The sequence below is a fragment of the Heloderma suspectum genome, chromosome 1, assembly GCF_057233095.1.
Source record: "Heloderma suspectum isolate Gila_16-S chromosome 1, 16-S_ref, whole genome shotgun sequence".
In the NCBI taxonomy this organism is placed as follows: domain Eukaryota; kingdom Metazoa; phylum Chordata; class Lepidosauria; order Squamata; family Helodermatidae; genus Heloderma; species Heloderma suspectum.
The window spans coordinates 414,130,353-414,153,862 of NC_139458.1; the positions used below are offsets into that span (position 1 = coordinate 414,130,353).

The window sequence follows — 23,510 nt, forward strand, 5'->3', positions numbered from 1 at the left end:
CTGTAGATGGGGCAACTTTAGAGAGGGCCACCACACACTCCTACTGCCAAAATCGAATGTTGGTGGTGCAGTGGCGGCAAAAAAAGCCACACTTCTCCTTGATAACAAGGTGTGCAGTGAGCGTGCACCTCGTTTTACAGGCAAATCATGATCCCGGAAGGCTCAGAAGAGTGCAAATTGCCATTACAGCAAGGCCCACACTCACCACCTGCCTTGTTTTAAAGAAGACATTTGGCAGTGGGGCAGTAGCACTTTGGGGGGTAATAGAGGCTGCAAAGCAGACTGGGGATGGGGGAGCAGGCAGCCCACGTGTTGCTCACCCTTGCCCTAGATCTTCTTTGATCTCTTATTTAAAAGAGGGGCTTCCCTCCATTCTGCCAAATTTCCCAATAGGGATTGCGAAAAGCCCTGAAATAAAGTGCAGGTAACTCTAGGATGTAGGCAAGACTCTCTTCTGCGTTTCACAAATGGAAGCAAAGCATAACATTTGGTGCTGGGTGCAGAACTCAGCATCCTGAAAAGCTTGATTTTTATTTTGGAAAAGCACCTTTCTAGCCCTTGGCTGCAATTACATATTTAAATGTGTGAGTGTTCTGTGAAAGGGGGCAATGCCTGGAGGAATCTCCCAGACCAGAAGGGGAATTTGGTTTAGCTCCCCATAGGTCTTAATTGCCTTCCCTTGCTCCTCGGCAAACCCCACTACCAGAAAAGTATACAAATTTGCTTAATTTGAATAATAAAAACATTACATAATTTTTGCTGCTTTTCTAGGTGCAGAATTTTGGTGGGGTTAATTTAGTGTAAAAATAGCCATTGGGGGTACATCACCTAGGCTCATTGGTTTGAAAATTTTGAATCCATCCTTACCTTTATCCTTTGTTGTTGTTTTAAACATAAAAACTGGATGATTACCTCATCTCTTCTTCAAAGTATCTTGGCTACTGCCCTCAGTTTAGTTTCTCCTCAAATATCAAGACTGAATGCCTTTCTGCATCATATGTGCCCTGACACATTCAATATATAGGCTTCACAATGTCTTTGGTTGCTCTCTTACTTCTAATATGTCTGTAAAATTCCCTTATCTTTTTACTCTGCATGCACATCTCTTTGTGTTCCTGTTAGATCTTTGATTAGTCATCATTTCAACAAAGGCAGTTGCTCAGTAGTGTCTTATTAAGCAAGACCAGTCTGAATGGATGATTAGTCACTACTGGGAAACTGACTTCTCTCTGCAGAAGATGTGAGAACTTCTAAAACGGTTGTTTAAAAGCTGAAAACATTGCTATTTTATTGTAAACTTCAAAAACTAACAAGAAGTCTATTAAAGTCTATTAAAGTCTATTTATTCTGCTTTTTACTGTTATTTTATACTGTAATTTTAAACATTTACATTTTTTAAAATAATGTATTTTATGCTGTATTTGGTGGTTTTAATTGTTGTGAGAGCTTCGGCTATTGGGCAGTATGTTGTTGCTGTTTATTCGGTCAGTTGCTTCTGACTCTTCGTGACTTCATTGACCAGCCCACGCCAGAGCTTCCTGTCAGCCGTTGCCACCCCCAGCTGTATAGAAATGTAATAATAAATAAACCCACGGCTTTCCACACTTAGGCAACCACAGAATACTTTGCAATTGACTCTAGAGGGTGGTACTTTGGAATGTATTACTACTGCTGTCTTGCAGAGGTACTGTATTAAAGTTAGGACAATGGAGGTGATGGGACAGCCACTAATCCCTATGAATGTACAATTTTATGGGTCCAATGTCAGGGTTATGGCTTCTAAAGGACAAAGCAATGCCCAGTCATTCACCACTGCATTTGTAGGGGTGCAGATTGGGAAGTTACATAGTTCATTGGCTGCTATACAACCATTTTGGCTGTAGTCGTACAGAACATACCTAACAGAAGCACAGCATCATATCTACCTTAAATTTTCTTTGAAGCGGGGGAGCCTTCCATTGCATCTGATCAGCTCGCTACTATGGATGTGTTTCAAACAGGAGTCAAAGAGGCATTCTGGGTGATGACCTGGTTCAGACAACACAGTGGGATTCGTCGTGGGTTACTTAAACCACAATGAGCTGTAGTGCCTGCGGGTACCATTTTGCATATCCAACCTCCGCTCAGGGGTTGTCGTGTCATGCAAACCCGGAAAGCATGGCCTATGTAAGGGTTAAACAACTCTCACATCACCCCATAGGCTGTTCTATGGGTTGTGGAACCTTCGCATAACCCACGCTTGCCAGGTTCACACAACACGACAACTCCTGAGTGGGGGTTGGATATGCAAAATGGTGGCCACATGTGTCCTGCACACACTGGAGCCTCTCATGGTAGGCTGTCGTGTTGTGTAAACTGGCTCAGTACCTTACCAAAACACAGCAGTTAGAAAGGCATTCTATTCCTTTATACTGGAATCAGCTAGCTGGTTCTGAGCCAGCAGCTATCTTGTTCATCATTTGGTCACTCTTTGGATGTCAGCTGCTTTTGTACTGGTCATCCCAGAGGTTAAAAAAGACAATAAAATACCATTCACAGAGGTCTGAGATCGATTTTATTTCAGGTTTGCTTTGTGCTACCGGCCTCCATTGGGAGAGGACGGAAGCATCCATGAGTGTGAAACCAACCAATCAATGCACAACGCAACACATGGAGACCAAAATGTTGCCAATGACAACTTGCAAATATATGGCCTGCTCAGCTCACACCAAGCCCTTGGGTATGCCTTATTAAGGCATAAGCCCCAGCTGGTTGATAGGCAGGAGGCTGCCAGTGGATGGCATATAGCTCTGAGTACTCTTGGGAAAACAGGAGGATCTTTGGGCCATAGAGAAGGGTCTCCCTGAACTCCTCAGATCTTCCTCTGGGACATAGCCCTTGGCAGGGATTTCCCATTTGTTCCTGGACATGTGTTCAAATTACTCCTGTCAGGAGTAAAGTCTAAAGCTACTGCAGAAGTGGAGCTTCACTGATGTTAGAGAATAAGCTGACCAGCAGCCCTTCACGTACATGGCTAAAAGGGATGCTCAGTGGCATCAGAAGTGAACACCTCCAACATGGGTCATGACCTGTAGCCCATCCATCACTATCTGTCAGCTACAGACACAGCTGAAGGCAGTGGCGTTTGGACCTGCTCTCCAAATTCATTTCACGATTGCTACCTAACCCTTGGAATGTGAGCTGAGGGTTGCTTAACAGCTACAGTCCCCGATGCACCTTCATTCAAGTGTGGCATGAACACACTTGAGGCCAACTGAAGCAGACACCCATAGCTCCTCCCAATGCTAGCTCCATCAATAGCTCCATAATCCCATGCTGCCCCCTGCAGGAGTGGGGTGGAAACCCTCTCTGGGAGTTTTGTGTCTACTAGTTTTTTCCCTTGGCTGTGAGCTCACAGGAAGGAACAAAACTCCTTGGTTCACCCAGGGGAGAAGGAGCAGCTCATCTATCCTATAGTGAGTCGGGATGTGCATTCATCTCCTTTAGGCTAGAACTGCCATCTAAACCAGATCCAGTCACAGGGTGGATTGTACTTTTGTCAGGGATTCAGGGTGCTTTCAGTCTGTTCGCCGGATAAACCAGATCTCATTGCGACGGTTAGGGACACCAGGGTTCTGGTACGCAACCACCATGTAGGTTTCCCGGAGCACATTTTCTGCAGAGCCCAGCAACTCCCAGAGAAGGTGGATCTCCCGTAGGACAGTTTCTTCTGTAGTTGTCCCATAAAACACCCTTAACACAAGGTCAACAACAAAATAATTGCCCTTAAGGATCCAGTGTTGGTAAGAGAACCTTGCTTCCCTGCCACCCATCCATCTATCTACCTCATCTTGAAAAAACTGGGAACTATTGCCCCAACCGGAAGCCAACTTCCCTCATGCCCTTCTCTGTCATAGGACCTGAGAACATACTTCTTTTTCATGAAGGCACTGTCAAGAATTATGGCCTGTTTCCCACCATAAGACCAGGCCCAGGCATCAAGTCCCAGGCATCCACCTGGAATTGTGTGTTAACTGCCAACAGTTGCTCAAGGCCAGGCTCAGTCCCTGCTAACTGGGAAATAGATATCAGCTGGGTTTGGTGGGAAGATCCTACCTCTTCTGGATGAAGGTGGTCCCTTCAGGGGCTGAGCTGGTGATTGGCTAAGGGAAATCTGCCCTGGCTTGCTGGGGCTGGGCCTTAAGAGGAGGTCAAGGGAGAGGCGTGGTGCTTCCCTTCCTTATGGTGGTTTTAGACCAGCTGTCAGCTGGATGCTATCCTGGGAGGCCCATACTTAGGTATGTGAAAGGACAGGCTAGCTAGTTTGGTTAGTTTGCTTGGGGGTGTGGTATAAAGGCTCTCTGTGTATGTTTTGATTTCCTTGCACGTTTTCAGCTTTGTAACCCTCTGTACAACCTACCACCTCTAACTCTCCCCTTCCCTCTATCCCTCTCCCTACAATAAACCGTTATCCAACTCCAAGTTGATGTGATCCTTTCTGCTCAACCTCAGTGCCTCTTGGCAGGAGAGAGCGGTTACTGGGATCTTTTGGGGCTTGAGGCCAGGTCTGTCCTGTCCTACCTTGCAGGGATGTTGGGGTTAGCTCCAGCACTCCTTCACAGGCACCATCTTCCCTGCCATGCATTCCCTTTCTCCTAGCCGGAATGAGAAAGCATCCATCCTTCCCTGCTCTACTTAGGGGCACCTTTGGCACCCAGAACATAGCTCTAGTATGAATGAAGCAGGGCCCACCTGGTGATAACCTGAAGTGGTGCTCTCTCTAGAATTTGAATGTCTGGGTCCATGGGGAGAGGGGGGTTAAGTTGAAATTCCCCAGGGAGGTAATAGGCAGTGACGACTTCTTGCAGCAATTCAGTGCCCTCCTTATTCAGGTGGATCTCAGTGATCACTGGCACTGTCATCCCCAACTGGAGGCCTAGGCAGAGACAAGAGATAGTGAAAGAGGATCCTAGGAAACCCATCCCTTGCATTCCCAGGTTCAGTTGCTCCAGCTACTGCAGGCTGCAATATGCCTGCCATGGCAGTTGCTTGCACATACCTAGGGAGTTCTCCTTGCAGATGTACCGTATTAGTTTCATGAAACCCAAAGAGATGCTCTGCTCATACTTGGGTTCTCCTTTAGTGACGCATGCCCATTTCCCAGCTGGGTACAGCCGTTCCTCATATGCTATCTCCTCACACTGAACCAAGAAAAAAGAAGAGTTAGTGACAGGCAGGGATATCTCTTGCCACTCAAACCACACCCGATAGAAACCGCGTACTGAAACTCAGAGGAAAATGGAAGACTCATTCCCAATCCCCGCTGTATACAGAAAGTGTCACAGGTTCACTGCCAAACATAATTTGCATGGTCAAGCCAGACGGAGGTCAAGACAGACAAAAGCCAGCCTTTCCCAATCCAGATATCTTGGACTGCAACTCCCATCATTCCCAGCCATCATGGCATTGGAAGTTGTAGTGCAACACATCTGGAGGACACCAGGTTGGGGAAGGCTGGCTGAAGTCATATATGTCTCAGTGTTGCAAGCCCAAACCTGGAATTCACAAAGGGAACAGGAGGAGGGGAACCAACATCTTCAAAAGTTTTTATTTCATTAGCTCTTTTAAACATACTCGACACAGGTATTATAACGTCTTTCATTAATATAATCATTGTGGCTTCTCTTATTTAAAGCACCAATGATTATTGGGGAAAAGCTCAAAACATCACTATCGGTCTAAGATATGGATTTTAACAATGCCCTTGCTACTGAATACACTTTTATCAGAGACATCAATGTTTTAACAGATTAATTCTTTTATTTACTCAAGAAAATTCTGCAACTCCTCAGGATTGAAGGAGTGGATTAAATGGTTGTTTCCTCAGCTAACACTACAGGGGTTTATTTCCCTAGCTATTGCACTAAATAAGAAAGAAAACATATCTCTTTGTCTTCTAAATAGAGCAGAAAAAGAAACAAGAAACCACAAATATGATTTGCCCCCAAAGCATGCAATTTATCCAGGCAAACTGAACAAAAATTAGACTAAAGACACATCAAAGTATTGATGAATGATTTATGTAAGGGGTTTTAGAAGTAGGGGCCATTAAGCCTGTATGTTTACTTAGAGTCAAGTTTGCTAGCTCAATAGAAAGGGGAAAGAAAGAAAACTCATCAATCTAGCCAAGAAGGAAAAGCACAGGAAAACTAGAAAGCAAAAAAATTACTTCAGCAGTTCTTGGAACTCTCTTGCGCATCCATGGACAGAGCAAGAACTCCATATATCAGCTTTAGCCAACCTGGCACCCTCCAGATGGGGCGGACCACAACTCCCAGAATCTCCAGTCATGTCAGCTGGGGATTATAGGAGTTCTAGTCTAACACATCCGAAGGGCACCAGGTTGGTGAAGGCTGCCATACGCATATCAGAATATTTCAGAGGGCAGAGGATTCACCTGCTCTAAAACATTCAGTTTTGCATTGGTAAGGAAGAGAGAGGGAAATGGGGTTACTCTGCCAGAAAACATACCCATGGGATTATTACAGCCAGCCAAAAAGCAGGAAGAAATCTACAAAGAGAACTCTTCAGAGACCTCACTTCAAAGAGTGGATGCAAAGACAGGAGCAGAATGACCCATGAAAAGCAGCCATTATTTCTATGACGGCATTAAAGCAAATAACAGCCACTTTAAAGGTATATAACTAACAATATTCTATATCAGTTGCCAGGATCCTACCAATTGTAGGAAGAAATACTAAAGCTATAGCCCAGTCCTCTTAGTTCTCACAGATGAGGTGGTAAACCTGTTTCTGGACTATATCCCTTCAGAGAGCAGGTGGCACTTCCTCCTCCACAGATCCCTGTACATCGAAAACAAAATGTTAGAGAGAACAGTTCTAGCATCACCTAGCATCCATGGTATATCAAGATTCCGTGTGCAGGATTTTTTATTTTTTTTTGGTATGGTGGAGCATTCAGCCATGTGCCCCTGCCCCACAGCAGACTGAATAGTAAAAGGTTTACAACCTCATTTGCTGTTTGTATGAAGCAGGCTTTAGTCATGATTTCTAGAAAGACTTCAAGATTCAGATGATCGTAAATATGTAGCAAGACCTTGAGATCTGGGCGATGAATAAAACTTAAATCAGTCTATGGGCTGGGGTCTTCCACATGGTGCCCATGGACACCTCTTTTTACCAGGGCAGGCTGCCTGCTCCTCCTGACTTTTATTGTATTTCTTAAGATTTTTTTAATTATAAAAAACTGGGAGGCTGGCTTGCTGCAAAGTGGGGTACTGCCCTCCAGTGCCATCTTTATCTGAGTTAAAAAGCGTGGTTTTGTTTTGGAGCTTAGGCCTCATCTCTGCCTTGTACTCAGATTCTTGGGTAGGTTACTTTTCTTTTAGTCTCACCAGTTTGGCTTCTGGGAAATGAGTGTTCTGTGACTGGCCATGCCCATCATGGCAGGCATTTTATGAACTGGCAAGGCAATCCCATGGCAGCCATTTTGTGAGAGTGCCCATGACACTCTCTCAAAATTCCGAATGTGCCCACTGACACAAAAAGGTTGGGGACCCCTCATTTATGGAAAGACTGGCAGGGAACAATGGGACTATACTATTAATGTGGTATTGACCATGAAAGAGAAAGCGACATATGCCATGTCATGCGCACTATTGGACCTGAAGATGTTCTATGGGTATTTGACATGCTACTTTTCATTGCCAAAATATGCAGGATTAAAGCTGAGGTTAGCAAGGTAAAACAAATGCATTACACAGCAAAAGCCACAGTCAGTGATGATGGGCAATCAGTGCTGAATTTTGACAAGAAGAAGAGGCTTTTAGACATCAATACTCTGACTGGAGCTTTGGCACCATATATAACAGACCCAAGTAAATGGTGCAGAAGTCCACAGATTGGACTTTTTAACATGTTGGGCACAGAAGCGTTGTTGTTGTTGTTCAGTCGTTCAGTCATGTCCGACTCTTCGTGACCCCATGGACCATAGCACTCCCGGCCTTCCTGTCCTGCGCTCTCTCCCGGAGCATGCTCAAGTCCATATTCATTGCATCGGTGATGCTATCTAGCCATCTCATCCTCTGCCGTCCCCTTCTCCTTTTGCCTTCAGTCTTTCCCAGCATCAGGGACTTTTCCAGAGAGTTTTCTCTTCGCATTAGGTGGCCAAAATATTTCAGCTTCAGTATCTGTCCTTCCAATGAGCAGTCAGGGTTGATTCATGTTGATTCACAGAAGCATAATTCAGTTGAAATGACAAGCCATGGTTTGATCCTAGTTGGGATCCTGGTATGAGACAAACTATGATTTCTGCAAACCACAGTTTGCCTCATTCAGATGAAACAAGAAACAATGGATTTGTTTCCCCTCACATGTGAAAGAAAGGGAGGTGGGAGAATGCCAGACCGAAGCCAGAATGAATGTTCCAAACCCCCCTTAAAGGATCAGCATTCTTATAGGAGCTCGAGGCAACACTCCTGCCCTCCCCCGTATCCCCCATGTACCTGATAGCCAAGCCACGCTTCATGCAATGGGCACCATTTCCACACTAAAAATGAAAGTTGGCCTAGCTCTCCAACTCCATACAAATATGGGCCCAAGGAAACGAAAGAAACAAACACAAAACAAGGAACTGCAACAGATCTACAAATCTAAACTTGCTGCACCCTCGATAACTAGGAGGAAACAGAGGCGACTCAAAAGCCATGAGGAAGACCAGGCTGATTTAATTCAGCATATACTGCAGTCCTTGAAGTGACCAAGAAGACACTGCATGCTCTTGAACCCATGAGGGCTGACATGCAGAGGCTGACCTAAACTGGGCTAAAATTGTGAAAAGGTGAAACTAGCAATATTAACACAATGCCCAACTCTACCATTGACAGTGGCGGGTGGAATAAAAAAAGGGACTGCTGGGGAACATGGTTGAATGTTCCATCATACAAAAAAACAACCTGCACATGGAATCTTGACATGCCATGATGAAGGTGATGCTAGAACCATTCTCCCTGACATTTTGTTTTTGACGGACGGGGATCTGTGAAGGAGGGGGAGGTCCCACCCAGTGGAATCTAGTGGCTCCGACATCAGTGGGGTGGTGAATTCGCTCTGGATTTCAGTCAGAACCAGTCAGAATGTGGAAGAATAAATCCCACTGAACTCAATGGAACATAGTTTTGATTAGACATGTATAGGACTGCACTGTCAGTGGCACAGGTGGAGGACTTGCTCAGCACAAGCTTCATGATAGCAAAAAACTACAGTGTTGAGGAAACCATGGCCTGGGCTCTCAGGAAAGGGGAGAAGGAGCGGGAGCAGGGACATATTACACAACTTTACTCAATCTACTCTTTAGTCCTCAATATACCACGGAACTAGGGCAGCCAGATATATATAGACACAGCACTTTATTTAGGAACAGCACTCTGTGTCTCTCAATTAATGGAAGTCTGCATGTTTGGGAGTGCTCACCTTCTCATGCTGTGATAAAGTAGTGTAGGGCACAGGCTCTTGCGTCTGGTTATGGCGTGTCATTTGCAGAATTGGACCTGCCATCTCTATCAAAACAGAATAAATAGGGGAAAGATTACTTTAAGGCTGAAAAATGGCATAACATTTTCCAACCATCTGCTGAAACCAATCATTCTAAACAAGCAACCTTCTTTAGGCCTTTTCAGTAGGTTATGCAAATCACAAGTTAAATACTTAGCTAAAATTGGTTCTTCCTGAATCCGTTTGGATGGATAGATGATAACATTTCCCAGTAATGCTGCCAATGCCTCCTTGGAGGAGAGATGAAGGAGCCAGCTGTGAACCCTCTTCTAGCCTGGTGAGAAGTCTCTGCTCCCCAAGATCTCAAAGGGCCAAACTAAACTCAATGCCATTCATGCAATTAGAAAATGTGCAGATGGTTTAAAAAAAGTAAATAGCAGGCATTAGGATCCTGATTTGGATTGGAACTCTGGCATGGGGGTGGTGGAGGGTTATGGGAGATTAACCCCCTGCTGCAGTTCCAATCCAGATCACTGTACACACTATTTGCATTGGGGGAAAATAAAGCCCCCACTGGAGCAAATGGGAGCCTTTTCCAAAGCAAATAGCTGGTGTGCCCCCAGGGGAGGGGGGCTCCCTGCAGTAGGCAGAAAAGGGTAGAAGTCCCCCCACCCTAATCCTCAGGCCTAATTCTCAGGCTTTTTACCTTTAAAAAGCCATTCATGTAATTTCTAATTGTGTGAATGGCATTTTGTCTAGTCTGGTTATAACTGTATTTAAACTGTGCGTCTACAGTCTCTTGGAGCAAAAGGGTTGTGTTATTTCTTCCCCACTTCTTTTCCAGTGTTGATCTTGCTTTTATACTAGATGGTTATGCATTAATGGTGAATTGGTTAGTGGACTATCTTATTGTAATATTGAATTTATATTATGATACGTCTATTGACTTGTTGGTTTGGTTCCAATTTGCTGATGTGCTTTTTTAATATGTACTAGTATGTTGTTGTTTAATAGTTATTTTATTTATCATGAGTCACTCTGGGAATGGGCCACTATGGAAAGGCAGCATATAAATAAAACTAAACTAAACTTAACTTCTTTTACATTGTTGTTGTTCAGTCATTCAGTCATGTCTTCAGTCTTCGTGACCCCATGGACCATAGCACGCCAGGCCTTCCTGTCCTGCGCTCTCTCCCAGAGTGTGCTCAAGTCCATATTCATTGCATCAGTGATGCTATCTAGCCATCTCATCCTCTGCCGTCCCCTTCTCCTTTTGCCTTCAGTCTTTCCCAGCATCAGGGTCTTTTCCAGAGAGTTTTCTCTTCGCATTAGATGGCCAAAATATTTGAGCTTCAGCTTCAGTATCTGTCCTTCCAAGGAGCACTCAGGGTTGATTTCCTTTAGGATTGACTGATCTGACCTCCTTGCAGACCAGGGGACTCGTAAGAGTCTTCTCCAGCACCACAGTTCGAAAGCATCAATTCTTTGGCGCTCAGCCTTCCTTATAGTCCAGCTCTCACAGCCATACGTTACTATTGGGAAAACCATAGCTTTGATTATGCGGACCTTTGTTGGCAAGGTGATGTCTCTGCTTCTCACTATGCTGTCTAGGTTTGCCATAGCTTTCCTCCCAGGGAGCAAGCGTCTTTTAATTTCATGGCTACAGTCACCGTCTGCAGTGATCTTGGAGCCCAAGAAAATAAAATCTGTCACTGCTTCCACTTCTTCCCCTTCCATATGCCAGGAAGTGATGGGGCCAGATGCCATGATCTTCGTTTTTTTAATGTTGAGTTTCAAACCAGCTTTTGCACTCTCCTCTTTCACCCTCAACAAGAGGCTCTTTAGATCCTCTTCGCTTTCTGCCATTAGAGTGGTATCGTCTGCTTATCTGAGGTTGTTGATAATTCTCCTGGCAATCTTAATTCCGACCTGTGATTCATCCAACCCGGTGTTTCTCATGATGTATTTAGCCTTGTGATACGTTCCATGGGGTTTTCTTGGCAAGAATACTGGAGTGGGTTGCCATTTCCTTCTCCAGTGGACCACATTTTGTCAGGACTCCCTGCCATGACCTGTCCGTCTTGGGTGGCCCTGCATGGCATAGCTTATGGCTTCACTGAGTTACGCAAGCCCCTTCGCCACAACAAGGCAGTGATCCATGAAGGGGTCTTTTACATTAGACCAATTCTAATACTTAACACATGCCTTCACAAGCCTTTATCCATGCAAAGTTCTTAAAGCTATTTTACACATATTATCCTATAATTTGTAGCTTTATTCCAGCTCTACCAGTAAAGGCAGAGAGATATGAAAGGACTCCCTGTCAGGCACTACTTACAGATCACAGGAAACGAGAATTCCCAACTCCACCATTCAATGCACTGAGTCCATCTATGCAATAATCATTCTTAATTCCCCAACTCTGAAGGCACTGGTTGAACGCAAGTGAAAAATCAACAGAAATTTGATAATAAGAAAGTAGTTTAACACTGTCCTAAATTTTTAACAGTAACCCCTGCAGAACATCAATTTTCTTTCTAGGGCTTAGGCATTGGGACGTAAGAGAAAGTGAGGAATTGCAGTGAAAAGGAATTAACCTACATAAACATTACTTGGAGACTTCATCCTGTGAAACTGACTGCATGTGAGTGCATGCAGATGTACATGATGGAGGGAGCAATTTTATGGCTGCTAGACAGCGGCTAGATGGCCATAGGATATGCCGTTTTCTGGGAACTGACTTCCCCCCACTTCCGTGCTGCAAGAGGAGCATGGAGTGGCTGGAAAGGGGCGTGGCTGGGGGTGTTCCAGGGTGGGGAGAGCGTAGCTGCCTGTATGTCACGTCCTATGTGTCGTACAGCAGCCTCCCTCCCCGCTCCATGCTCCTGTGGCTAGACAGCGCAATCGGCTGTCTAGCCGAAAAAGCAGGGCAGGAGAAGCGGGGAGGGAACGATCCCCTCCATGCTTCTCCTGCCCTGCTTTGGATAGGTGGTCGCCTCCAAGTTCGGAGGCAGCCTCCTATCTAGATAGGATTGCGCCCTTAACCAGTGAGCCCATACTCACATACCACCTTTTCCCAAAATGAGCTTGGGGGAAGCTGTTCTAGTTTAGAGCAGAAACTGATCGGCACAATGCTGACTGGCTGGCATTTATGTCAATTGTGAAGCAAACTCTGCCTCCACATGCCCTTCTTAGAGCCAGTCTGTGCTCAGTCACAAAACCACCTCCCTTCCCCTATTGGAGCACATTTCAAAGTTTAAATCAGCCTTCCTCAACCTGATGCCTTCCAGATGTGTTGAACTACAATTCCCAACACACACATGCAGCCAGCTGTTGGCTGGGTGATGCTGGGAGGTGTAGCCTAACACATCTGGAGGGCACCAGATTGGGGAAGAGGCTGGGGGAAAATGCTTTTAAAAATTTAAAGCAAAATGTGAGAGTAGATAAACATGCCAGCTACTTGGGGAGGCGGGAACAAAAATACAGTGAACAACCTGCTCGAAATATAGGAAGGGACACTTTTGAGCTTGGGTTGAAGTACAGAGGCAGGTGAAGACAGACCTCACCCTGCAAATGAAAAATCCTCTCCTTTTTGAAGGTACATCTGTATATAGCTGTTGGGGCTGGGATGCAAATTCTTACCTTGAGGGAGTGACACCTGGTGAGTGCTAGCTACTGTTTCCCAATGAGAAAACAGCCTGTTCTGTTCCTCCCTTTCCATTGCTTCATCATCTTCTTCAAGGACTTCATCACCCAGTTCATTCAGCTCCTCAAGGGTAATATGAGCCATCTTAAAAACCACTGCTCCTGCAGAAAATGCAACACAAAATTCTACACCACCCTTCCTCCACTTGGTGTTCTCCAGATGTCTGGGGCTGGGATGCCCATAATACCCAGCTGGCATGACCATTGGCCACGCTGGCTGGGAATAATGGGAGTTGCAATTTAACTCATCTGGAAGGCACCAGGTTGGGGAAGGCTGTTCTACACCCTGAGCAGTCCAAGTGGGCACAGTAACAGTACCCTCCATCTACGAGGGGAGCACTCTTGTGCACCAGGCCACCACTTCCTTGCTTGCTGCTATTTCATTTCCCAGCCCCATGAAGGTATGGGAAAACTGAGAGGAGTTTCGTTTCATTTTTGGAAAAGCTATCATTTAGCTTTTAATACCAGCTGGAAAATGAGTCTTTTCTTTGAGAGTCTTCATTCAGTTTTCAAAGCCAGATTTTTTAAATTGACCTATGATCTGCACATCTAGATTATTTCACTTGGAGATAATCTGGATACATATTTTATTGATTTATTCCTAAAATTTATACCTTGCCTTGTTAGATAATAAGAACTCCGCATGCTTCCAGACACTAGGGGGCGATAGAGAATGTGTTGTATCAGCAGCCACTTGTCTTGTTCATCCCCCTTGTTGTCCCTTACCTGATTGGTTCCTTTCTTCTACTCCCTCGCCTTCCTCTTCACCTCTGCAACAAGCAACATGTGCTCTCTTCCTGAGGAAAGAAATAACTATATCTCATGTCTTTGCTTACTTACACTCACCCGCCCAGCTTTAGGGATGCTTATAGTTAAACAGTGTTAGTCTTCTTCAACAATGTGTATAAAAGCACTCATAAAGTAAGTTGATTTGAACTTCCTCTAAACTGGCTCCAGCCTGCATTTATTTCCTTTAAATGCTGCGTTACCACACTTTTTTTTTTTTGTATAAAGCAACTCTGCTGTAAGTCACACCAGACTTTCCAATAGCTCTTTGGTCTGGAGACTTCCAGAGCGGCTTATGTATGGCTCCACTGAGTCCTCCATATGGATAGGCAATTGGTTCTTGTTCAGTATTACAACTGTGAGCTTCTTGCAAGTTAGAATGCTCATCAATCAAATCATGTTATCTGTGAATATGTTTCAGTAGGGAATGCTGGGCTGTTGTTTTTTATAGAAGGTTTTGATAGGTAGGCACTCTTAATAGATATAGACTATATCATTCAGTGTTTATTATTCTTAGTTAACTTATATTAGGACACCCCTTCTTTCACTCAGTAACTGGTATAAGCTCCATCGGAATTTGTATTTGCATACTTCCAAGTTTCCACACTTTGGAAAGAGACAAATGCTTCTGGTATAAATTAACATGGCACAAAACATATTTAAGCAGATATTCCATAGTCTTAAGCAGACCGTCATGGCTGGCAGTCTATGCCATCCGTGCAGCCTCCTACTGTCATGGTCCACTCCTCTTGACACAAGATTGGATTACTGCAATGCGTTGTATGTAGGGATGTCGGAGAATTCTGCCGCAGGTGCCAATGCAGCTGGATTCCAGAGAATCCGACCTCCGAAGTCCGTGGTGGAGTGGATGCACTTCCCTCCGGCAACCAAGGATTTCCCATGGGACGGCTTTCCAGCTTCCTAGAAGACGTGATATACTAATGGCAGCCGCCATTAGCCTATCACGGGAAAAACTACGGCCATAAATGGCGTATTGTACGCCATTTGCGGCTGTAAAGCACTGAGTTTGACCTAAATTGCAGCTGTTTACGGCTGTATTTAGGTCAAAGTCAGTGCTTCACAGCTGCAAATTGCGTACAATACGCCGTTTGCATCTGTATTTTTTCCCACGATAGGCTAGTGTAATTTGGAGGCGGCCACCTATCTAGATTGTGCCCTAAATTATTTATTGTTTTATCCTGTTTAAACTGATTTTATCTGTATGCCGCCCTGAGATCTTAATGATATAGGGCGAGATACAAATGCTTTAAATAAATACATAAAATAATCTTTTCAGTTCCATGTGAAGTCCTTTATGTTCTCGCAGGCATTTTAGGCTTGTGATTTTATGGCTGTTCTTATATTATTATTATTATTATTATTAAATGTATTAATCGCCCATCTGGCTGGTCACCCAGCCACTCTGGGCGATGTACAACATACAATAAAACAGTTTAAAACAATAAAATTCTACAATAAAAACATTTTCTAAAATACCCTAACCCACCCCAAATGCCTGCCTGAACAACCACGTTTTTAATGCACGACGGAAGCTCATTAAAGAGGGCTACGTAATCTATTTTACATAGATTTTCCTGTGCTGTTTTGTATTGTTTTTCTTAGTATTGTATTTTATTCTATTAGCCTTGTGTAATCCACCCAGGGAACTTTTGTTTTTGGGTGGATTAAAAATATAATAAACAAATAAAGAAATGTAACGTAGTGTAATAACGTGCCAGGCAATCCTGCATTCATTCTATATGGTTTGTAGGATGGGGAGATATCATACACTATAGCGCATATGTAACAGTGTCAATCTCTTAACCATTTGGGAACAGGTTGTTTGCTCATCTTCTCCCCTGATCCATTCCCTAGTGCAAATCCCCTGTCTTCCTTTGCCAACCTTAATTATGATTCTGCATTACATTTGCACCACTGCTAAACAAGGTAAATGTTGACCAGATTCCTTATTAACAGTTTATGAAGCCACTTCAAACCTTGATTGAGATGGGAACCTTGGCTAGCAACATTGCACATGCTGAACCATGTTTAAGACTGATAAAGGCAGAGAGAAGGGAATTTGTGTTGGAGAACTAGAAGAGGGCAGGAGGCTGTGGCCCACTCCCATTCTATTAACCATTAGAGGCTGATAGAGTTACATCTGCACTACAAGTGAATAGTGTGACTCTATTAGTTTTTGTAAGGATATAGACAAGAATTATTTGTGAGGGTAGCAGCAGACTGCCATACTCCTGCCAATTGGGCAGGGCAGGAAAAGTCCACTAACAAAGCCTCCTGAACAAGAAGTAGCTTACTGCTGTGTAAACGTAGCATTAGGTTATAATTTTAAGAGTACATGACCAGAGACTTAGTTAGCACAATCCCTATAAGCCAACACTGGGTAATGTTAACGTGTGGCAGAGATAAGCTCTTAGCTTGCTAAGCCAATGAATTCCAAGAGTTCGTCTTGTGTTGCACATAAAAGGTACTTTCTTTTGTCAGTCTTAAATGTAATTGTATTCATCTAAGAAAAAGCAAACAACAGTTTACAGCCCATTCCGCTCCCCACCCCGCAATTTGTGTAAGATTTTATGCGTCTATTAAATCACTCCTATACCATCCCCAGGCCAGTTATGTTAAGAATCTTACAGCTTGATCCTAGCCTTGTTTACCTGCAAACAAGGTCTAGTTTACACATGCAGGAAAATGGTGGGAATGTGGTGGCAGAATGGACTGTAGCACTCTAGTCTGTAAGTGAGGGATTGCAGTATGAATGCTCCTCCACATAAACTGCCCCCCACCTGCAAATAGAAAACTAGCTTACAAAACAGAGAAAGTTATTTATTTATCGCATTTATACCCCACCTTTTCTCCTCTTGCAAGGAACCCAAGGCAGCTTACATGAGCCTCCTCCTCCTCTCCATTTTATCCTCACAACAACAACCCTGTGAGGTAAGTTGGGCTGAGAGTCTGTGACTGGCCCAAAGGCACCCAGTGAGCATTCTGAAGTGGTACTGTCTACTACTTCATTCTGCCACATGTGTAGACCAGGCTTCATTTCTATTGATTTCAGTAGGATTTACATGCCTATATGTAAGTATGAACATGCATGTGTACTCAGAACTAAGTACCACTAAATTCAATGGCATTTACTCACATGTGAGTGTGTATCAAATTGCAGCCACAGCCTTTTAATCTCTTCTCAAATAATTTTTCGGTATTTATTTTTCAAAATGCCATAAGCAGTGAAGCACACGGTATTCAAGGTATGAAGAAATAACAGATGCATATACTGATATCATATTATTTGTGTGGGAGTAGCTATACGGTTTCTTAGTATCCTTGAAATACTTGTGTTTCTTCATCTATACCTTTTGTACAAACCAATCCTATGCATGTTTACTCTGAAATGTCCTACTGAGTTCAGTTGGTCATAGTCCCAGGTAAGTACACACAGTGTTACAACCTTAATTGTTCCTAGCTTATTTACATATATATATATATATATGTGGTGAGGAGGACAGGAAAGCCTGGCATGCTATGGTCCATGAGGTCACGAACAGTTGGACACGACTTAACGACTGAACAACAACTGTTTCACATATTACAAGAGACACTATCCGTGGAGCACCTGCTTTGCATGCACAAGGTCCCCGGTTCAATCCCTGCCATCTCCTGGCAGGGCTGGGAAATACTTGTGAATGAAACCCTGGAAAGCTGCTGCCAGTCAGCGTCAACAGTACTAGGCTAGATGGACCAATGTTCTGACTTAGTATAAGGCAGCTTTGTATATCTGTATACCAGTATACCTGACAGACCTGCTAACTCTGTAATGATCCTCAATCTGAAGTCAAAGATTCTATGTGATGAAGTTTGTACATGTATGTTACATAAAGAGACATACGTATGAAATACCTGCAGATTTTACTACAGTAACTCCAGTCTCTAGTCTTTTTTTAGTGTTATCGGTCAATTTATAAACCAACAGTATTCACATTGTTAAGAAGTTACTAAGAACTTAAGAAGAGCCTCTCTGATGTTGGAGGTAGCATCTAGCCATCACGACTAGTTGCCATTGTCATTGTGCATTCCTTTTGAACTCCTAAGAATTATTTCAAAACCTCTACAATTGTTGCCATCTCATCATTGACCAACTTGTGTGAAAAATTTACTACATCATGTCAAATCAATATTTCATAGGTGCAGCCACAGCAAAGTTCTTTGAGGAATATCCCTCTGAAACAGATTTATACCTATTTTTTAAAAAAATCCAGTTACAGACCCAAGAACAGGTCAACCTTTGTATTCTGTGACAAATTGCTTAAGGTAATTTCCAACATACATTTGTTTAAAAGATTTTAGGAAATCTAGATTTTCCCTACTTATTGGATAATCCTCATATGCTCAAAGAGCTCTAACACAGTGAAGTACAAATTCATTAGAAAAGTTGTGCATGGCCTTTTCTCACTTGCAATGTTTACCTGAATGTAGCTACAGTTGTTTCCAGTAAGTTTATTTCCCAAAGATTAAATAGCAGGATTCTGAAACAATTCTTTTTTACAAAATGAGGAGCATAAAACAACTCTCAGCAATTTTGGGAATATGGCAGCAGCAACATCATGGGGGTGTGTGTGTGTGTGTATGTAGCTATTTAAGGATATGGTGAATCAGGGGTGTCACAAAAAGGTGGTAAGGGGTTCCCAGCAGACAGCAAAGGCTTGATATTCAGAAACAATTTGGATTCTTGCAGAGTCACTTGATGATGTTATTACTGAAGGAAATGGAGTGGACTCGCAGCATGGGGAGGTGTCCAGCATAGGTTTGGAGATTAAGTCCTACGGAAAACCATGTGGCACTCCCCCAGCAGAATTGGGAGGCAAAGTCCCTTTCTTGCTTTTGTTTTTAGCAACAGGCCAGCAGTTGTGAAAGGCCAGCCTGTTCTGACAGGCAGGCATTGGGGAAGAGGAATCATTCAGTTGGAGGACCAAGGGCAATAGGTGGCTAGGGCAGCCTCCCCCAACCTGGGGCCCTCCAGACGTGTTGGACCACATCTCCCAGACGTGTTCCCACTGGTTGGGGATGCTGGGCGTTGTAGCCTAACACATCTGGACGGCCGCTGTGAGGGACACCGAGACAGCTGCAGCTATGTCCGTGGAGGTCGTCCCAGGGGGAAACAAACAATTCTGGAGGGCTGAGGATGACGTCCAGCGGGGGCTGGCTACTCGTTCAAGCCATAGGGGAAGAAACCCAGGTGTCCGGGCACCGAGGTAACAGCGGGGGGGAAGACCCCGCCCTGGCAGCCTACGGAACAACAGGCGGGGAAACCTGACCTCCGGGCAGCCGCTTAAGCTCCGCCCCCGCCCCAACCGCCAATCCCTCAGCCTCGCGGCCGGCAAGGGAGCGGGAGCGCGCGCAGCTACTGAGCGGGAAGGAGGAGGGGGTCTTGGCCCCACTCCTCTATTGGGGCGGAACGAAGGGGGGCGGGAGGGAGCCATTACCTGGCACTTCCTGCGCCTTTCCCGACCCGGAACGGATCCTGCCGGCCGAATGAAAAAGAGGCGGGAGGCCAAGCGCGAGTTACCCGCGCGGGGCCCGCGCCCCGATGACGTCACCGCCCGGCCAGTTAAAGAGGCAGGCTTCCGGGTTCTCCTTTTCGTTCCAAAGGGTTGCGGTCTGCAGGGTTCTCTAGCCAGATTTCCGGTTGCAGCGGATAGGACCTCCATGTGCGGGGCAAAGGTCGTGGAAGTAACTAACACCGGAATTCCTAATAACATTCAGACACAGTTGACGAGGCGGGCGGTTCGCTTTCGTCGCAGTGCTTTGAAATTAGCATCGTATCTATTCCAGAAAGCAGAGATGACCCTAGGCTAGGGCATTTTGTAGGTGCAGCTCACACCCTTCCCTGCCTGTAGAGGCCCTGTGCTTTCCAGTGCCTCGAGGCAAGCATAAAATCCAGTGGAGAGGCAGTGACCAGAATGACTCTGCCTGCTGAATTTCTACCTGTCGCCTGCATTTTAAAGGCACAGCACTGTAACTTACAGACTCCCTTCTTTTGTGGTACTTTGAAACATGTATGTAAAAAAGGAGACAACAAATTACGTGGATTTTAAAAAATGGATAGAGAAATTCAACAGGTACAGGTTACTGCATTGATGTAGTACAAGCAGTTGAGAAGACTGCACCTGTTGAGTTTTGGCCTATTAGGATGTCTTTTAAAGGTGCAGGGGTGCAGGAGAGATCTCTGATAGTTCAGCGGTGATACATCAGCTCACCCTTTTTCACGGAATCACAGAGTTGGAAACAAGTGGAGGCTGGTGGCTCTGGTGTCAGTGGGCAGTAGATCAGCTCTGGGTTTCAGTCAGAACTCTAAAGGAGCTATTGAAACCTGGAGCGGATCCACGGCCCCACTGACACTGACCGGCCTCCATTGGTTGGAAGGCACTTTAGAGATCATCTAGTCCAACCCCCTGCTTAACACAAGATGCAGTTACGGCATCCCTGACAGGTGGCTGACCAGCCTCTGCTTAACGGTCTTCAGTGAAGGAGAACCCACCACCTCCTGAGGCACTCCGTTCTACTGACAAACAGCTATCTGCTTATCTAGCATGCACAGGACTGCAGAGCCATTAATCACCGGGGGGGGGGGGGGCACAGCTCAGTGGTAAGGCAAGCACATGCAGGGCTGCCATCAACATCTAGTATTCTTGGGCAGCTGGCAGAGCCCATCACTGACACTTGGCCTGGCCTCTTCTTTCAAAAATTATTTCTGACCTGGTGCTCTGAGCGGCACTGAGTGGCTATAGCCACCATTTAATTTTCCCACAGTGCCCCTGATTGAACCTTGCTCTGTGGCATTGTGGGAAATTTAAATGGAGTGCTGGATGGCCACCACTGTCAGGTAAGCTCTCTAGTGGTGACAAGGGCCCACCAGAGGATGCTTTGCCCAGGGAGCCAGACCTGAGAACATGTTTTTCACGCAGAAGGTCCCAGGTTCAATCTCATCTCCAGATAGAAATAGGACTGAGGTAGCAGGGCTGGGAAAGGCCCTAGCCTGAGATCCAAGAGAGCTGCTGCCAGCTCTGGATCAAATGGACTAGCGGACTGATTCATCATGACACCGTCCCCTATGTTCAGAACTACAGATTTGCCTTGGTGCTATTTTCAGTAAGGAAGAGACTATGCGCTCATCTATCTCTCTGTTGTGCGGGGACATAAACGTGATGGCATTTGTGTGTTCAGTTCTGAGATAACGGCTCTTTCTCTTGTTTCCTTGTCATAGTTGTTGCACAGTAAAAACAGAAATCCAAGGCAGGAGCGATCCAACAGCAACATTTGCTCCGGAGACTGTTGGCAAGCTAGTTTCTGTGATCGTTTTTATTTATTAAATTAAGACAACGACAATTAGAAGTGAATCATGGGTAACACATAGCTAATGGCAGCAGGTATCCCTGCAGTTTATCTTCATCGCTCTGCACTACAGTTGTTCCTGCTAAGGCAGATGCAGGCAATCAGGCCAGAGTGGGGTCAAGGCTTGTAGAGTGGAGTGTATACACATACTAAATCTCTGTAGAGTCGATGCCTGTCTCTTCGTGTCTTGAGTTGTCCCTTGACTTAGACAAAGTAACTCCCCACAAAACAGTGGGGATTCTAACCAACAATCCCATGCCCCCTTCCTGTCTGCATCAGAAGTACAGCAGCCACAAACAAAGGTACTTGTTTGAGAAGGACCTCGCAGGAGGGAGATGAGGGTTATACAGTGCAGTAGATGGCACTAGGGACTACCAAAGACAGGGCCTGGGGGTAGGCACTGAAGGAGTGAGTAAGCCACTGTGAGAGCATGGATGGAGGTGAGCTGCTCCCAGCAGTACCATATGGAAGAAAGGGTCCACATTAAGGAAGAGGTAAGTCTCTAAACCTCAGCTCAGAGAACCAGTGCTTCAAGTGAGAGCTCTTGGGAGTTCATTCTGTGCAATCGGTGAAAACACCACTCACAAAGAAGGTGGTAAGTGCATTCACCAAAGCTGCTAGTCCACAGGAAATAGGAGGAGGAAGGTCCCCTACCTAGTCTGGCAGTGGTCCCATATGGGTTGGTGTTACCCAGTGACAGAGTACTCTTTTCTTCCACGGTAGTGATATCAACATGAGAGACGTGGGAGGAGGAGGTTGCAGCTGAAATATCTAAAACTGTGATCAACTTGAGATGCAGTATCCACATGGTGAAGCAGTCAGCATCTGAGATGGGGTGCAGAGATGGTTAAAGTGGTAGGTTCAGTTGGAGGTGATCAAGGAACTGTGAGAGGAGAGATCCATGCTGCTTGCGCTGAAGGCCTTGCTCTCAGCCCGAAGGCCTTGGGAATCCTGAAAAACAAATCCCCTTTCTCGTGATCTTACATCTTCCATTTGTAAGTATATCTGCACTAAGAACAAGAGCTTGTGTTTACTGGGTTGAAATTAAAACTATCCAGCAAGTTTTCAGATTTATCTGCATACGGCAGCCTTCCCCCAACCTGGTACCCTCCAGATCTCTTAGAATACAACTCCCAGCATCCCTCAGCTGGCTTCTCACCTGGAAGGAATCCTGGCTAGATTTATTCAAGTAGTTCAGCGAAGCTGCTCGTTTCATGCTAATAAAAGAGAAAAAAATAATGTTGTTTCCACAGCCGTGCCTTTAGGCCTACTCTTCGCCCTGGTTCTTCTCCTTGGTCTGGGAACACACTCTACACAGGAAATGTCTGTAGCTGGGAATCTTCAGCTTTGGGCAAGAAATCTAATGCGGGTCCAAAGTATAGTTTGTTGGTTTTGGACAAAATGTGGTTTGCCTCTGACCAAGAAAGGAGGGTGGGAACTGCAGCATATGGGGGAAGGGAGAGGAAGGAGCACATGATCCCCAGTGTGCAGCCAGGCTTGTTCACGCAATGCCAAACCATCATTTGTTGTCATATTGAACTACCCCACTGGGTCAAACCTCGGACAAAGTTACAATCCCTTGAGGTTGCCATACTTAGGCAGATACCACAAGGAACTGCCATTCCCTTATATCAGTCTTCCCAAACTGATGCTGTCCAGATGTTTTGGACGACAGCTCCCAGAATTCCTGGAGCTGATGGCAGTTGATGTCCAAAACATCTGGAGGGCACCAGGTTGGGGAAGGGGGACTTATAACTGTGGCAATATTGCTGTAGCCCAGAAGTGGCTGGAAAGCAAATTGCAGCCAACTGGTGGACCATTTTTTCCAGTGGAATGGCTAAGGCAGCTTTTCCTAACCTGGTGCCCTCCAGATACTTTGGACTTCAACTCCCAGCATTCCTGCCCCAGTGGCCATGCTGGCTGGGGCTGATTGGACTTGAAATCTGAAACATCTGTCGGGCACTGGTTTGGGGAAGGTTGGCTTAGCACCTACTGGTTGCTGGCATTCCTGTAAAGAACGCTGGACTATGTGGGCCTTGGTCTGATCATACACTGCAAGGCACTTTTGATGTTTTTAAGCAAAAGAGCATAAAAGATTGGTTACACCTTATCGGTTAAGAT

General features: G+C 45.1%; 2 protein-coding genes across 5 annotated transcripts in view; both read right to left on the reverse strand.

Annotated features, from left to right (window-relative positions):
- Positions 1-2,537: 2,537 nt before the first annotated feature.
- On the reverse strand, positions 2,538-19,592 carry LOC146360175 (heme-binding protein 1-like). 3 transcript variants are annotated; one of them, XM_084829059.1, is made up of 7 exons: positions 19,481-19,592; positions 13,923-13,993; positions 13,134-13,298; positions 9,471-9,556; positions 5,039-5,180; positions 4,732-4,915; positions 2,538-3,732 (listed from the first exon to the last, which is right to left on the reverse strand). In XM_084829059.1, the coding sequence occupies exons 3-7, from the start codon at positions 13,279-13,281 to the stop codon at positions 3,558-3,560; spliced, it is 735 nt and encodes a 244-aa protein (XP_084685185.1). In that variant the 5' UTR covers positions 13,282-13,298; positions 13,923-13,993; positions 19,481-19,592; the 3' UTR covers positions 2,538-3,557. The 3 variants fall into 3 exon arrangements, with proteins under 3 accessions (XP_084685185.1, XP_084685184.1, XP_084685186.1); XM_084829058.1 differs by lacking the exon at positions 2,538-3,732 and adding an exon at positions 3,822-4,634; XM_084829060.1 differs by lacking the exons at positions 2,538-3,732; positions 13,134-13,298; positions 13,923-13,993; positions 19,481-19,592 and adding exons at positions 3,822-4,634; positions 11,830-11,897.
- Positions 19,593-19,673: 81 nt separating this feature from the next.
- KLC4 (kinesin light chain 4) overlaps positions 19,674-23,510 on the reverse strand; it is a 71,822-nt gene continuing 67,985 nt past the window's right edge. For both annotated transcript variants that reach the window (XM_084829043.1, XM_084829042.1), the window contains exons 15-16: positions 22,549-22,606; positions 19,674-22,340 (exon numbers count right to left, since the gene is read on the reverse strand). In XM_084829043.1, coding sequence (XP_084685169.1) covers positions 22,251-22,340; positions 22,549-22,606 — 148 coding nt within the window. In that variant the 3' untranslated portion in view covers positions 19,674-22,250. The remainder of the gene's footprint in view (positions 22,341-22,548; positions 22,607-23,510) is intronic.

Excerpts from the sequence above, each read along its gene's own strand:
- LOC146360175 (XM_084829058.1), bottom strand. The coding sequence starts at position 13,281 with ATGGCTCATATTACCCTTGAGGAGCTGAATGAACTGGGTGATGAAGTC. Across the intron at positions 9,557-13,133 it reads CCAGGTGTCACTCCCTCAAG|AGATGGCAGGTCCAATTCTG; the intron begins GTAAGAATTTGC and ends CTGTTTTGATAG. Across the intron at positions 5,181-9,470 it reads CTTTATCACAGCATGAGAAG|TGTGAGGAGATAGCATATGA; the intron begins GTGAGCACTCCC and ends TTCTTGGTTCAG.